The 16,080-nt window shown below is 40.4% G+C and overlaps 1 protein-coding gene across 17 annotated transcripts in view; it reads right to left on the bottom strand.

Annotated features, from left to right (window-relative positions):
• The window catches only part of col13a1 (collagen, type XIII, alpha 1), a 113,729-nt gene that overhangs the window by 1,552 nt on the left and 96,097 nt on the right, over positions 1-16,080 (bottom strand). For 14 of the 17 annotated variants that reach the window (XM_056248191.1, XM_056248203.1, XM_056248193.1 and 11 more), the window contains 4 exons: positions 16,006-16,059; positions 15,862-15,897; positions 12,776-12,862; positions 8,458-8,496 (listed from right to left, as the gene is read on the bottom strand). In XM_056248191.1, the coding sequence (XP_056104166.1) occupies positions 8,458-8,496; positions 12,776-12,862; positions 15,862-15,897; positions 16,006-16,059 (216 nt within the window). Of the gene's footprint in view, positions 1-7,121; positions 8,099-8,457; positions 8,497-12,221; positions 12,300-12,775; positions 12,863-15,861; positions 15,898-16,005; positions 16,060-16,080 lie in introns of those variants that run through there. The other 3 variants (XM_056248201.1, XM_056248199.1, XM_056248195.1) reach the window with 3 other exon arrangements.

Below are 16,080 nucleotides of genomic sequence, written 5' to 3'. Positions count from 1 at the left end.
GCCCGCGTTATTTTACGGGTGGGGACACACACGAGCTTTGTGTAGTTTGTTTGGGAGTGGAGCATGCGGTATCAGCCTCCGAGGGGGCTTTCGCTTCGCATGCTCCACTCCCGCCTGTCACTTTTCTAGGAAAGTGGCCAGGCTCGCGATCCTCAGGGTGCAGGACCCGCGTCTGCCGAGGCAGCGCGGAGAATGCATTCCTGTGGATCGCGAATAGGATCTCTTTACAGGGTTGGAGACGGGTCCGCGGATCTTATCTCCTCTCTTTCCACGAGGGATCCAGTGCTCTCTCTTAGGTCTCGGAAGCCCGCGCTGCGGTCTTTTCCGCCCGGGGAGAGAAATCAATGCTTCAGTGCTCTACCTCCGAGGAGGTAGATGTGCTGGGCATTGAAAGTTGTAGTGGGCATTGTACATATAGTTCTAGTGGGCATTGTACACAATCATGGGGGAAGTGGATTTGCCATCTCTTTCCCCAGCGTATGAGAAATATATAAGCCTATATATATATATGATAGTTTATATATTATATATAAAAAAATATATATATATAAATAAGCTGGTGGAGGTGTTTAGTAAGGCTGTAGATAAATTAAATATTTAATGGCCAGCAGAAATAAGGGGGCACTCGTTCTAAAAAATAAAACGAGTTTCCTTCCCTCTATTTGTTCACCTCCATCATGGGGCCTTCCATTTTTCCCGATCTGCACAGCGAGCTGTCTAGATCATGGAAAAAGCCTTACTCTTCTTGTTTTTTAGCCCCCACATTCATGTATATTCAGATATTAGGGGGTTAAGAGAGTATGGCTATGGGGCAATACCCCGGTTAGAACAGACGCTTGCGAGCTATCTGTCTCCCGGTTCAGTATCGACCCTGAAGGCGTTGGCTTCTCTCACTAAACCATTAAAGAAAACTATTTTTAATCTAGTGGGAAAAGCATTTACGGCAGTGGGTCTAGCAGGAGCCTGCTTGCACACTATAGCAGTGCTACAAGCATATCAGGCTGACCTGCTGTGGTATTTGGACAGAAGTGAGGGAGTTTGGCCCGATGGGGTTTGAGAACTTCGTCGGGCCACAGATTTATCTCTCAGGGATGGCAGCCCTTGTGGTCATTGAGAGACACCTCTGGCTCAATTTGATGGGAATCATGGAGAAAGATACAATATAATCTCTCCCTCGCTATGTCCAACCCCCTGGGGCTGCTGGGCGTGAGCAGCTCCAGCCGTCTAGTTTCTCATACACAACACAGCAGCCAAAGCCTTCAAAGCAGAAGCCGGATCCGAGGACCGTTCTTCATGCTGAGAAAGCTTCGGCTCGAAGGAAAAGGTCTGGCGCCACCGGCGTCAGACCGGTGAGGGCAGCCCCAATCGGGGTGGAATGGTGTACACCTCATTATACGGTGCCCTTTCCATCTCGGTGCCCTCAGGGGATCGTTCTGCCAACCCGCCACCCTTGGTGCTCGGGGCGCAGCGGTCTCCAAGCGAGCTTCTGGCGCAGCGTCAACTCGACGTTGCGTCGGACTCGCGCCCTCTGAGGGGGGTTCGAAAACAGTCAGTTCGGGTGGTTCCTGCCAGTATGCTTCAGGTCCCCGAGCTGGCTGTCTTTATTACATCAGAGGCCAGCCACGAGGGGCTGGTTCCCTTGGTAGATTTTCTGGTAACCCATTAGCTACTGCCAAATATATCTCTATGGGTCCTGCAGTTAGTAGTAAGAGGCAGATTTGGTTCTCGTCCTCCAGGCTACAACGGGGTGTTGCTCACGTTAGTGCATTCCGAGCAGGCTCTGGTAATGGAGCAAGAGGTAAAGGCCCTGTTAGCAAAAAAAGCTATAGAGCAGGTGTACTCACCCGACATTGCGTCGGGTCTTTACAGTCGTTATCTCATTTCTCCAAAAAAGGATGGAGAGCTGCGTCACTTACTAGATCTTCGTCTGTTGGAGTGTTTGGTGCTGGAACTCAAGTCCAAGATGCTGACACTCAAACAGATCGTGACTCAAATCAGATCCGAGGACTGGTTTGTCACGATAGATCTAAAAGACGTATACTTCCATATCTCCATCCTCCCTCAGCAAAGGAGGTTCCTGAGGTTTTCTTTGGGGCAAAGAACACCAGTATCAGGCACTTCTTTTCGGTCTAGCTCTATCACCCCGCACATTCACGAAGTGTGTAGACGCAGCTCTGGCCCTGCCAGGCTGCAGTGTATACGCATTCTGAATTGCATAGATGACTGGCTGATTCTAGCGGAATCAGAACAGTTACCGGTTCGGCACCGAGGTGTCGTTCTCGCTCATATGCAGATGTTGGGGTTGAGGCTCAATGCCAAGAAGAGTGTGCTTTCTCCAGTACAGAGAACCACTTTCCTTGGTGTGGTATGGGATTCAGTGACGATGCGGGCCACTCTGTCGCCCGTTCGTGTAGCTGCTATCCTAACAGCCACAAAAGAGCTGAGGCTAGGCCAGTCACGCACTGTAAAACAGTTCGAGAGACTGTTGGGTCTTGTGGCAGTAGTGTCCAACGGGATACCTTTTGGCCTGCTGTACATGAGACCTTTGCAGTGGTGGCTCAGGACCAGAGGGTTCTCCCCGAGGGGAAACCCTCTTCGTATGATCAAGATCACGCGGCGGTGCCTTCGTGCCTTGGTTATATGGAGGAAACACTGGTTCTTAACCCAGGGTCCGGTGTTGGGAGCTCTTTGCCATCGAGTTGCTATCTCGACAGATGCTTCCCTCACCGGCTGGGGAGCGGTATTGGAAGGCCGCTCAGCTCAGGGCTTGGGAGGAGTCATCATCTCGCTTGGCACATGAATTGCCTAGAGATGATGGTCGTCTTCAATGCGTTGAGACATCTCCTCCCAGACCTGAGGGGCCATCATGTGTTGTTCTGAAACAGTGACTGTTAGGCCTCAGGGCAGCAGCGTTCAATATGATACCCTTTGACCTGCTGTACGTGAGACCTTTACAGTGGTGGCTCAGGACCAGAGGGTTCTCCCTGAGGGGAAACCCACTCCGTACGATCAAGATCAGGCGGCAGTATCCCCGCGCCTTGGTTATATGGAGGAAACTCTGGTTCTTGACCCACAGACGGTGGCCTATTATTTTGGTCCCTCAGGAAATTACGCTGTCTGAGGGCAGTGTCTATTCCAGGGGGGCCAGAATATTGGAGCAGACACCCTGTCGAGGCAGGGGCTGAGGTCAGGGGACTCCACCCTGAGGCGGTGGAGCAAATATGGGAGTTTTATGGCTAGGCAGAAGTGGATTTGTTCTCGTCTCAGCATACGACACACTGTCCACTCTGGTTATCCCTCACTCAACCAGTCCCCTCGGGGCTGGTTGCTATGGTGCAGACGTGGCTGAGGCTACGTCTGTACGCATTTCCCCCTGTTGCTCTGCTCCCAGGAGTTCTGGAGTGATTCCGCCAGGATGGAATAAGCCTATTTAGTAGCACCACCCTGGCCGAGCTGAATTTGGTTTGCGGACCTAATTTTTCTCCTCGACGTACCTCCCTTGGAGGTCCCGATCAGGAGAGACCTTCTGTCTCAGGCAGGGGATGCAATATTGCACCCCCGGCAGGGGATTTGGGAACTGTGGGTTTGGCCTCTGAGGGGGCCCAACTCATAGAGAGTGGTCTCTCAACCGAGGTTGTTGAGACCATTCTAATCTCCAGAGCTCCCGCTACGAGGAAACTATATTCACTATTTCGAGAGTTTTTCACTTCTTGGTGTTACCAGCGTCAGTGGGATCCGGTTAACTTTTCAGTAAACACAGTATTCGAGTTTCTGCAAGAACGCTTTGTATCAGGTCTATGTCCTTCCACGCTTAAGGTATACGTGGCGGCCATTGCGGCTCTCCACGCCCTGGTGGGTAGTACATTTTTGGGTCGAGACCCCCTGATCACTCGTTTCCTTCGTGGCACTTTGAGGCTGAGGCCTGCAACTTGCACTAGGGTGCTGGCTTGGGACCTTGCAATAGTTCTAGAAGGCCTATCTGGGGCTCCCTTCGAGCCCTTAGATTTGGTCTCAGAGAAGTTCCTTTCTTTTAAGACTATTTTCTGCTAGCTATTTCGTCCCTATTAGAGTCAGACCTTCAGGCCCTTTCGGTCCCCACCTGCCTTGAGTGCACCGGGGATGGCCAAGGCAATCTTACCCGAAACATGGATATGTTCCAAAGGTGCCTACCATTATTCCGAGGCCTATTGTGCTGCAGGTTTCTGTCCTCCTTTTACATCTGCGGACCAGGAAAGGCTGAACCACTTGTGTCCAGTGCGAGCACTGGATACTTATGTTCATCGGACATCTTCAATGAGGAAGTCCGACCAGTTATTTATTTCCTTTGGATCACCTAAGAAGGGTCTTCCTGCTTTTAAACAGACGGTTAAGTAAGTGGATAGTTGAGGCTATTGTCCTTTGGCGGTCAGAGCTCACTCTACGAGGGGTATGGCGGCCTCTAAAGCCTTACTTTTTGGAGTTTCTCTTCAAGACGTTTGTGATGCGGCAGGCTGGTCCTCACCGCTCACATTCGTCAGGTTTTACAGTTTGGACCTGGATGCTGCCCCAGGTTCTCAGGTGCTTAGTGCTTAGTTCCAACAGACTGACACTCAGGTACTTGGAATTCTGGCGTTTTGGGTATTCTCGTTCCCAAAGCGTCGATGACGCATCGCGAGTTCCCTCGAAAGGGAACGTCTCAGGTTACTACTGTAACCATAGTTCCCTGAGAAAGGGAACGAGAAGATGCGTCACCCTGCCATACTTCCTGCATCCCTCTGATCGGCTTGCTTCGACTTTTTGAAGCTAATGCCGCATTTCACCGGATGTGCTCTTATGCCTTCCTGGTCACGACGTCACCCGCCCGTGACGCTCATTCTTTCCATTGGACTAGTTGACATTGATGCTCAGACGCATTCACGCTGGGGGAGTTCCCAAAGCGTCGATGACGCATTGTCTCGTTCCCTTTCTCAGGGAACTATGGTTACAGTAGTAACCTGAGACATTTACTAGACTAAATGTAAGCATTTACTCATCATCTCACAAAAACAGATTCAGTACTCCTCAAAATGAATAAAAACAGTGAAATGCAAATACAGAATATTAAGCAAACCTGCAATAATTACATGTTAAATTAGACAAACGCTGCTGATCATCGATGATCTAATTCAACTGCACGAATAAACAAAAATGACTTTACATAAACGTTTCGTTATTTTTTGTATTGCTGAAGTGAGTGTTGGGCGCCCGAAATCACATATTTCCCTATACTATATAGGCGGAAAACAGAATGTGACAAATGAAGTATGTCCCAATTCACAGTACTCATAAATGAGTAGGCAAAAAGTCTCCGGATGGCCTACTACTTCCGGCGAGATTCTGAAGTGTGCATATGGACACTTTACTATCCCATGAGGCCACAGGAGAGGATTTATGATTGGCAGTGAAGCAATGTTACTGACCCTGGAAGGTCACATGATAATGACAATATGGCAAATAAATGTAGTATGTCCATATTACATTCATACTACACACATTCATATATAGAATGTACATTTTTAGTGGTCATGAAGTAATTACTTATTCATAATAAGTAGGCATACCTATCTTCTCAAGAAAGTATGAGATTTCAGATACGCTGCGTCCAAAATTGAATACTTCCCTATATAGTATGCGAAAAACAGTAGGCGAAAAGTCCCTGGATGACCTACTTCCAGCGATATTCTGAAGTGCGTATACGATGGACACTTTACTATCCCATGGATTTATGAATGGAGGTGAAGCGACGTAACTGACGCTGGTAGGTCACGTGATAATGACAGCATGGCGAATGTAGTACGTCCAGATTACATTCATATTATTTAGAACAAATGTAGTACATACTCAGACAGTATGCGATTTTGGAGGCAGCTTTTGTCCTATTCTTCTGCAAGCCAGAACGGCAGCACAGCTGAAAGGTTTGTTTGAGCGGCGCCCTCTAATGTACAGGAGTGAATGTGCATTTCCTTCAGCCTGAGGCTTATTCATTTCACTTTTGGTGTGAAAGGCCTTCACATTTGCCAAAAACAGAACTTTTTTTTTTTTTAATTAAAAACAAACAAGCAAGCAAGCCCATCCCAGATGATAAAAAGTAACGCAACACATTACTTTCCATAAAAAGTAACTATAACACAATTAGTTACGTTTCAAGGGAGAAACACACTATTGTAATGCATTACTTTTAAAAGTAACTTTACCCAACACTGAGAATAACTGAATAACCTACTGATGCAGTTTTCACACTTCAGTCAGATGCAAATCACGGTAACAAGCAAACCTGCAGCATGTGAACATCCAGAGGGTGTTAATTTTTCATCACAAACAGTTCAAAAAGACATGTTAGGAAACGTTTTGGCTGAACTTTTTTACAGCCATTTATTGTCTTATATTCCTCATGTTGACAGCATAGCTTCTTTTACATTATGGATGATATGTCTCAAAACTACTTTGGCAGAGTAAAAGCATTAAGGCACATGTTAGTATGAGGTATTACAGACGAATAAAGAGTTTATAGACACTGATGATTACAAACCATGCTTAACTCCATATTAACAGGCAAAATGGAACCCGGATAGCTTGTCAATGTAAGCAGCAGCAATCCTACACAACTCAATGACTTCAACACTGGATGAACACAAAACAAAACCATTTTAGCTAAGGGCCTTTTTCTATGACCCTGATGTTTCTTGGGAATCAACATATTATAATGTAAATTGCAGGTTTATAATACTAACTTTTATTCTTCATTTGTACTTGATAGTTGAGGTAAACGGGACATACACTACTGTTTTAAATTTTAGGGTCAGTAAGATTTTTGAAATGTTTTTTTTTTTTTTTGCTCAAGGACGCAGAATTTTTTCAAAAAAAAAAAAAAAAAAAAAAACAGTAAAAATAGTAACATTGTGAAATATTTTTACAATTTAAAACACCTCTTTTCTGTTGTAATATATATAAAAAAAAAAAAAAAAAAAATGTATTCCTGTGATGGCAAAGCTGACTTTTCAGCATTATTACTTCAGTCTTCAGTGTCACATGATCCTTCAGAAATCATGATGATTTCCTGATAAATAGAAAGTTCAAAGAAACTGTTTTTGCAACGTTTTTAGTGTCACGTTTGCTTAAATGTATTTATCCAAGCTGAGCAGAAGCATTTAAAAATATATATATACAGTATATATATTTTTACTGACCCCAAGGTTTTGAACAGTAGTGTAGATGCTTATTAGCAAACACAAAGATGTGCTTGACAGTGAGCAGCAATATATAAGATAAATAAAAAAAGCACTAAATTGTATGTAAATTGAATTTCTATTATTAAATAGTCAGAGATAAGAATAGAAACAGAAAATAACGGCTGAAAGGGCAAGATTCTGGTATATTTACATAAAGCCCATGGAGGAAAGCACTGCATGAAGATTACATTTTTTCCCTTACATGAAGCAGTTGACTAAATCAGATTTTGCAATAATATATTTGGCAGGTGAATATAGAGTCAAAACAGTCTGAAATGCTCACTAAATAAGTCATGCAGTGCAAATGTTTATCATTTATGCACTAAAACTACTGACTTGATAATTATACTGCATGTAGAATGGACTTTGAAATGAGTCATTTAAATTGTCAGTAAACATATGCAGTTACAGTGTAAGATCATTAGGTTTGGTGTGAACATGTCCATGTTATTCTCAGAGCAAAGGGTTTCCTCTTACACACAAGGCCAATCTGTAACTCCAGCCCCACTAATCAGTGCAGCGTGGTCCGACACAACACATTAAAACACCATGATACAATAAGTTAATAGGCACGTATCAGTTAACATAATGCACAAATATCATGCATATGCTGCCACAGTATATTTCTTCCTTGATCAAAACATTTTGACATAATGCATAGGTACAGTATAAAGTCCATTACATAAAAAAACATTACCAGTAATAAAAATAAACATCTGTACAAAAGTCCTGCCAATATTTTTATGGTTTGCTGTATTTTCCATCATTTTAACAGATCAATGGCAAAAAAAAAAAGTACAAAAATAAATATTCTATTTACAATCACACATGGCATTCAGGAATTAACATCACTGCAAGACAAGAGGCAAAAGACCACATGTTATTTTCAAAGCACACATCTTTCAAGCAAATGGAGGCATAGATTGTTTCCTATCAGATGTTGTTTAGAAAGAAAAGATTTATAGTCGCTAATAAAGCTCAAATCAGATTCGAAACAACTGGTCATACAGTGCTATATTGAAGATTGAAAATGATCAACCAATTTGAAATTAAATTATGATTATATATTAAAAACGGATTGTAGATGACAGTTAATATAGTGACTTCAAATCTATACCTCCATATCATGAATTCATTGCACGAGTAAGGATGGCATGGACGCAATTATTTCAAAAGCAAAATGTTAATATGATCAGTCAAGAGAACTCACTTTATTCCAACACCCTGGTACTGGCAGACCATCATCGCCCTAAAACAAAGAGGAGAGGTGACGAATAGTTAAAACTCATTTCATTTTCTTGAGATAGGAAACATAACAGTATCCGTGCACATACAGTATACATAACCATTTCAGTAGCCACTTTTGAAACATACATTTCCCCTCATCCATCCATCCATCCATCCACCAATCAATCAACCAATCAATCAACCAATCAATCAACCAACCAATCAACCAACCAATCAATCAATCAATCAATCAATCAATCAATCAATCAATCAATCAATCCTGTATCCATTTACACAAACAAACACAAAGCAGCACTCAAAACTATAACTATATGAATAAATATATAATACTATAATAATAATAATAATAATATAGCTATCTATATATGCAAAGATGATGTACCTGGATGTTTCAAACCAAAGTGTTTACATTCTTAACAATTCAATTGGGTAAATTACTAAGAAAATAATGATCAGTCAAGAATGATACCTGCTTACTGCAACAAGGCATTTCTATTGAACACTTTCTTTCATGCAGATATTTGTGGTGATCCAGGGTGCTCCATTTTACCGGATGAAAACAGACGTGGTGAAAAGTGTTATTTCGTTAATATGCAGGTTAGTGTAAGAATATTGGATACACAGATAAATAAAAAATTAAATTGAATGCATGCATTTATGTTAAACAAAGAAAAAAACATTTTATTTTACAAGTAGTCTCAATATGTATATTTTACAGAAATCAAATTAAGCAAGTGTTAAATTCACACAAAAAACATATTGGTGAAAACAAACGGTTAGATTTGTATTATTTTAATAATATATTAAATGAAGTTTTTTTTCTGAAACAGATTTTAAAAATGGTTAATAAAGGGGTCATGAACTGCATTTTTTCATAAAATTTTATGTTCTTTGAGGTTCACTTATAATGTAAGCAAGATTTTCACCAAAAAAACATCCTAATTTAGAAGTAATGAGCTATTTTCCATCCTGTGTTTACCTTTTCTTTGAAACACTCAGTTTTGATGGGCATGCCGCATTTATAAGTGCCTCTATTATTTATTTTTTGAAAATGACCTCTCATGTAGTGTGTAACATAGTGAATGAAAACATCCTGCAAAGTTTTAAATCTGAAAGTGCACTGTATATAAAGTTATTGTCTTTCAAAAGTAAGAGTCGACTCGGAGTCAGTGAAATGAATTGTTTTCAAACGAGTCATAAGCCGTTTCGTTGAGACGTCAAGACGAAACATTAGCATATTGCCCGCCCACTTATTGCACACGCAGACACCAGGGAAAACTTGAGCCTCAAACACTGATTCCTGTGGATACTGGATCATGTCCAGAAGAAGCTGTGCTCTACAATGTGACGGTAAAGCCAGTTTTGTTTCACTGTCCAAGGACGAGCATGTGAAGAATCAGTGGTTAAAATTCATCTTTACCATGATATCACGGCAGTATAATCCTAAACTTGTGCGGTGTTCCCTTTATTTTACTGACGACTGCTTCTCAAATCTTGGAGTTAAATGCAGGATTCGAAAACTGCTTGCTCTTGAAAGATGGTGTTCAAAATACTTATTTTTGAGTTTTATATTGTGTAGGTCTCCTGTTAACTGTCTTACTGAAATACTTCTAATCAGTTGTGGGCCACTATTACCTAAAACTGTGTCTATTAATGCAGATTGTCGGTCGTTCTCACTACTTTGAGGAAAGATTAAGCATGGAGCAAGATTTGTTTTTACCAACGTTTATGTTACATCAGTCATTCACTAGAGCTTGGCTAATGTATGCACTGTTATTGATACAGTTTCCACATGTTCACTCCAATAAATTAGAAAAATACTCTGTAAATAAAATAAGTACAAGTAAAATAATCGGTTTGTTGATGGACATGCACTTGTTAATGCTGATGGTGAGGAATTACAGTTGCAACATCTCATAATGTACCTCAAACTGAGTAGTGTATCACTGAGAAACGTCCTGCTAGAGTTTGTCCTTGCGATGAAGATTCGGGTTTAATGAATAGCTCTTCCAATGTTTCATCATCTCACTCGCGCTCAGATTGCTATGGTAAAATCGGCGTCATTGTTCATTACCGTGTTTAGTTTATGGTGTAGAAAGTCTCAGGAAACGCAGAGCTGACGTTTTGGCAATGGGCGTTTTTGTTTTCGACACACGCGTTGTACACGTTAGACCAATCACAACAGACTGAGCTGTCTGGCCAATCAGAGCAGAGTAGCTCGCGGAAAGAAGGGATTTAGAGAAATTGATTCATCTGACGAATCGTTTGAGAATCATTGAAAATGTAGTGATGTGCAAATGTACATTATGAGAAAATGAAACAGTTTTTTTTTACCTTTGATGCATGTAAAACCTGTTGTAGGAGACTCCAATACAACCTTAGGAAACTTTAAAATAGCATAATAGGGGCACTTTAAAATAATTTTCAACGTCTCCGCCATTACACATGTGGATCTGTTTTATAACATCCGATGTTGAATATGGGAAACCAACCAGTGAAATTCATCCATGTTTGAGCCAGAGTCTGATCTCGAATCAGAAGACAACGAACCTACACCTCAAATATCAAGGATACTCCAGTCTGTGATAGCGTGGTATGGTTATTAATCATCTTTATTTATTCCTTATGTATTTGTGGTTACATTATATTAGTGTTGAAACAAAGACGCTACAGAAAAGTGTTTATCTAATTGAAACATTTGCCAACTGTGAAATATTTATGCATACATGACATATAGGCTACTGTACTTCATAAGTCTTTGTTGTGGCAAAAACAATTTAAGTACTTGGAGTTATATTACATATATGTCGTTCTTATATCCATCGTTCATAATTTTCAGTAAAGTGAGAACATATGATCTGATCTGTAACAGTCAAAGCAATGGTGACACATGGTAAAAAGATTGTTACTCACACTTGTGTGTTGCAACATTTCTGTCGGAACTGATACAGTCGTCACAGCATCATCTTTTATTCTCAGTCTCTCGTTTAAAAACGAATCCGCAGTAAAATGAAGCGAACATGAACCGACGCGATCCTGCACGCCGTTAAAAATAAAGTTCATCAACGCTTTCTTACTGTTAGGATCACAAGGAAGGCAATGCAAACACTGTGTTTTTCCACAACTTGGCACTGCAAAACATCTTGTAATCCTCTATCGTTTTGTTGTCAGAGTTAAGTCTGTGTTTGCGTCTCTCTCGCATTTATACTACTATATGACATGTGCGAATCGGTAGGCGGAGCCAAAGAGGCAATGATGTAGAAGTAGAAGTAGTCAAGACACATATTCTGAAACGAGTCGTTTTGGGAGCTTGGTTTCAATAAAAGCTGTTTTTGAACAAACGAGGAAGTTTACAGGATATTTTTATAGTACAATGACTTCTTGTCATAAGATCAAGGAAAAAAAATTTATTTCTGAATTCATGACCCCTTGAAAGTTTGTAGACATACAAATAAATAAATCTACTTTCAATAAAGCCGGTAGATAAATCTTTCAATAAATCTACAGTCTAAAGATACCTTAAATGGATGGTCCATTTCTGGTTAACAGTTAAAAGCAGTTAAAAACTGCAGTCTTTAATAAAGATATTAATGCTGAGATGCCATGCAAGCTTTTTTTCTGTTCTATTCTTCATTTGTTCTCCATTCTGAATGGGCTATGCTGCAGCATTCGCTTCAGAGCGGCAGGAAGCATGCGGAATAAGGAAAGGGATAGACAGCAGCATACCACAGCGCACGGGGCATCAAGCCCGTCCAGGCCTGGCAGCCCCGGTTCACCTTTCTCCCCTTTAAAGCCTCGGAAACCCTGTTTATGAAATCAATCAAATAAACATCCTGTCGTCCAGCCACACAACCACAATGGCCGCTGTGTTCCAGCGTCTGATTGGTCCAGAGCACACCGGACCTGAGACTGACAGGATTTTGTTCACCACATCCACAGGGATGTAAACTCCACATAGTTCAACTATAATTTATTGAATAGTGGCTCCATCCCACTGTGTTCATCAGAACCAAATTCCTGTCAGTCCTAATCCTGAAAAGCAAAAATCCCATTAAGAGTTCTGGGGCATAGTCATTTTTAATTCAAATCCCCATCTACAATAGTTTTTATGTAATATATGAGCACAAAGTCTCTTTATATGTATATACATTGTAATTCTAAGACTTAGACCAGAACTCCTCTGGGCAGTTGTTAGTGTTTATTACACAAAGACATAAGGAGACGTGGCTTTCGTGAAGTCTCCTTTTGCCTTAGTGCTGCACGTTGAACGAAAGACATACCAACGGACACGGGGCATCTAATCCTGGGGCTCCTTGGTCTCCCTTATCCCCTTTGGCCCCCCTGTTGCCTTTCTTGCCCCTCTCCCCCTGCAAACAACAGTGCATTCGGAAAAAAAGTCAGACCTCCTAGTCTACTAGCAGTACTTGTAAGAAAAGCACCATCACTAAGAATAACTATAAGACACTCTAAAAGTAGATGTGCTTTTGAATTGAGCTACAATGAGTTTTGGGATCATTTAAGGAGAGTAAGTGGAGGGGTTAAGGAGAAAGGAGGTCAGCCAGTGTGGTTAGTGTGGGATTTAAAAATATTGTTTTGAAGTATTACTAACTTTGTGTAAAAAATACTGAATGCAAATTTACTAAATATTTTAAAATTAATAAATAAGGTTAAATAAGTCGAATGACTTATGAAAAGGTCATGCTCTTTGGAGCCTCATTTTTAAGCCTCAATTACATAGACTCCCATTCAAAAGTTTGGGGTCAGTAAGATGTTTTAATGTTTTTAAAAGAAGTCTATTATGCTCACCAAGGCACATTAATTTGATCAAAAATACAGTAAAAACAGTAATACTGTGAAATATTATTAGAATTTAAAATAACAGTTTTCTATTTTGAAATGCAATTCAATCCTGTGATGCAAAGCTGAATTTTCAGCATCATTACTCCAGTCTTCAGTGTCACATGATCCTTCAGAAATCATTAATATGCTGATTTGCTGCTCAAGAAACATTTATTATCAACTGTTGAAAGCAGTTGTGTTGCTTAATATTTTTGTCGAAATCATGAAAAAGAACAGCATTTATAAATGAAATAGAATGAAATCTTTTGTGACATTATAAAAGTTTCTTTACTGGTACTTTTGATCAATTTAATGCGTCCTTGCTGAATAAAGGTAATGGGTTATGATGATGACTGAACATCATTTTTGATCCCTACATCTAAACCTTTGGAAGGAATATATTTTTATTATTCTTGGCAGCAAATGTTGGCTCTAATAAGTAGACAATCTGTGATTGATTCCATATAGAACAATGAAATGAAATCACAAAGGCTAATGTACAAAAGCTGACGAGGCACTAAAACTGTTTAATCAACATCCCTATTCTATACTAATTAAGACCAGCTTTGCTTTTAAGAGTGTTTCATGATTTATCTTCAAGGCTGTACGCAAAGCTTAAGGGTTCTTTGGAGGAAACTATTACATTTAAGCTATATAAATGGGATCTTTCTATGCTTTAATACAGAGTTCTAACATTCCGAACAGCCCTCATCATGATAGTTATTCTAACGCTTAATGGAGGAAGGAAAAATTACATTATGAATCAACATGGAGCTCATTTTCTAATCCTGTTTGATGAATACTGATTCCTTAAGACTGTTTCTGAACTTTTGGCTCACATCAGGAGTCCTAAATACTCTCATCAGGATGTCAGAATGAGCTCTACACCGACATAATGCCATTTCCAACATTGCTTGGTTATGTGCCTTTTGAAAATAGATCCAGATGTGGCTTTCGTGGAACAATAAGAACTCTGTGCATTAGCATAATTGGGAGAAAATCAATGCAGGTTGGTAGGGAGGTAAGTCAAGGATATGAACAAAAGTATAGGAGGTGAGGAAGAGGAGGAGTATTAACCCAGGCTACGACATTAGGATGCAGGAGGAGCAGGAGGAGGCCAGGGAGTGAGAGGGGGACAGAGAGGACGACCCGGCCCGACTCGGCAAAAAGAGCCACGGACACAGGCTAGGGTGCGGGGGGAGGAAAAGGGGATAGGAAGACCTGTGGAAAAAAGAGAGGAAGACAAGGAAAGGACAAGAGTAAAAACAGCACCGTGTCCAAGGGTCCTCCACAGCACCTTCCACTGAGCTGAGCAGCAGCATACTGACAGATTTATCAAAACCAGTGGAGGATGTTGGGAGGAGCACTGACATGTCCTGACTTTCAAGGTGGGAGACATTCAGTCTGAGTAACTGAGGAAATTAGTGTTAATAGGAGACAGGCATACAGTCTAGGAGGATGAAAGCACAGGAAAAGCACAGAAAAGCAATGGTCAATTCACATGTACTTCTTTTTATAATAATAACTCTTAGAACATTTCAAACGTAGCAGTTTATATCATAGGTCAGTTTTTGCATTAATCATGCAGAAATGTGTTTTAAATATACTGCAAATAAATGATTAAAATATATAAATTGCAAATATATTTATATAAAGGACTGACAAATAAACAGTTCTGGAGTAAGAATATATGTTTAAACAATTCTATCATGAACAATTAACATATACAGCGGCATCCAAAAGACTGTTTAGCATTTTTGTATATTTAATACATTTTATAAAATACAAATTAAATTATTAACATATCAATGTGACTTACAATTGAATAAATATTTATGTGTGTGTGTGTGTGTATAAAATCTGATGCTCAATTCAGAATGATTTGAGAAAGAGCAAGGACATCTGATCCATAATGACTGAAAAAGAGTGCAGAAACGTACATTTTTCCTCATTATTTGTCCTAACCGTTTTGCGTTTTAAATTGGTCAAAATCCTAAGACATTTATTTCCAGGTTTGTTCATTTTAGATTTTTAATTTCTTATTTTCACAGACTTTTAGACCCCACTGTATATAACATACACATATTTTCTAGCAGTGAGCAGTAGCCATTCTAATTTCTTACACCCAGCATGCTTCTGCTTGTGTTTTTGAAAAAACCTCCATAACAAATACAATCGATAAAGCCGGGCTCTATGGAGGCTTGTTTCTGCCACAGAATAAAAAATAAAAAAGGTAATTGCGACTTTTTATCTCACAAGACTCAGACGAAATTGCACGTTATAAAGTCAGAATTGTGATTCTGTCTGAGTCCGAGTCCGAGCCCGGCTAAATACTGCATAATAACTGATAATGACAAATTAATAAATGAACAGTAGCTAATGCTTAAAAGTTTGGCAGATTCATGCTGGTTTAGAAATATCGTCCATCCCTTTATTTTAAGAAAGTGGACTCATGTTATTGTCCTTCAAAGTCACAATAACATATTCTGCAAACAAACTACGATCAAGAAAGCATTTATAATCTTACCCGATTTCCTTTTAATCCCGGTGGTCCTACTAAACCCTGAATGAAAGGGGGAGAGACATTAATGATGGCCTATTTTTCATTTGAATGCACTTGGAAACGTTACAATATTTAAAATGTTAAATTGTGCTCTGGTACAGCACTTACTGGGATGCCTTGAGGCCCAATTGGTCCTGCTACTCCCATATCGCCCTTTTCCCCCTGTACAGTAAAACAATGCAT

Source organism: Rhinichthys klamathensis, unplaced genomic scaffold (genome assembly GCF_029890125.1).
Source record: "Rhinichthys klamathensis goyatoka isolate OS25496 unplaced genomic scaffold, OSU_Roscu_1.1 h1tg000053l_1, whole genome shotgun sequence".
Classification (NCBI taxonomy): domain Eukaryota; kingdom Metazoa; phylum Chordata; class Actinopteri; order Cypriniformes; family Leuciscidae; genus Rhinichthys; species Rhinichthys klamathensis.
The sequence above is the reverse complement of the archived record's forward strand: the minus strand, read 5'-3'. Positions and strand labels throughout refer to the sequence as shown.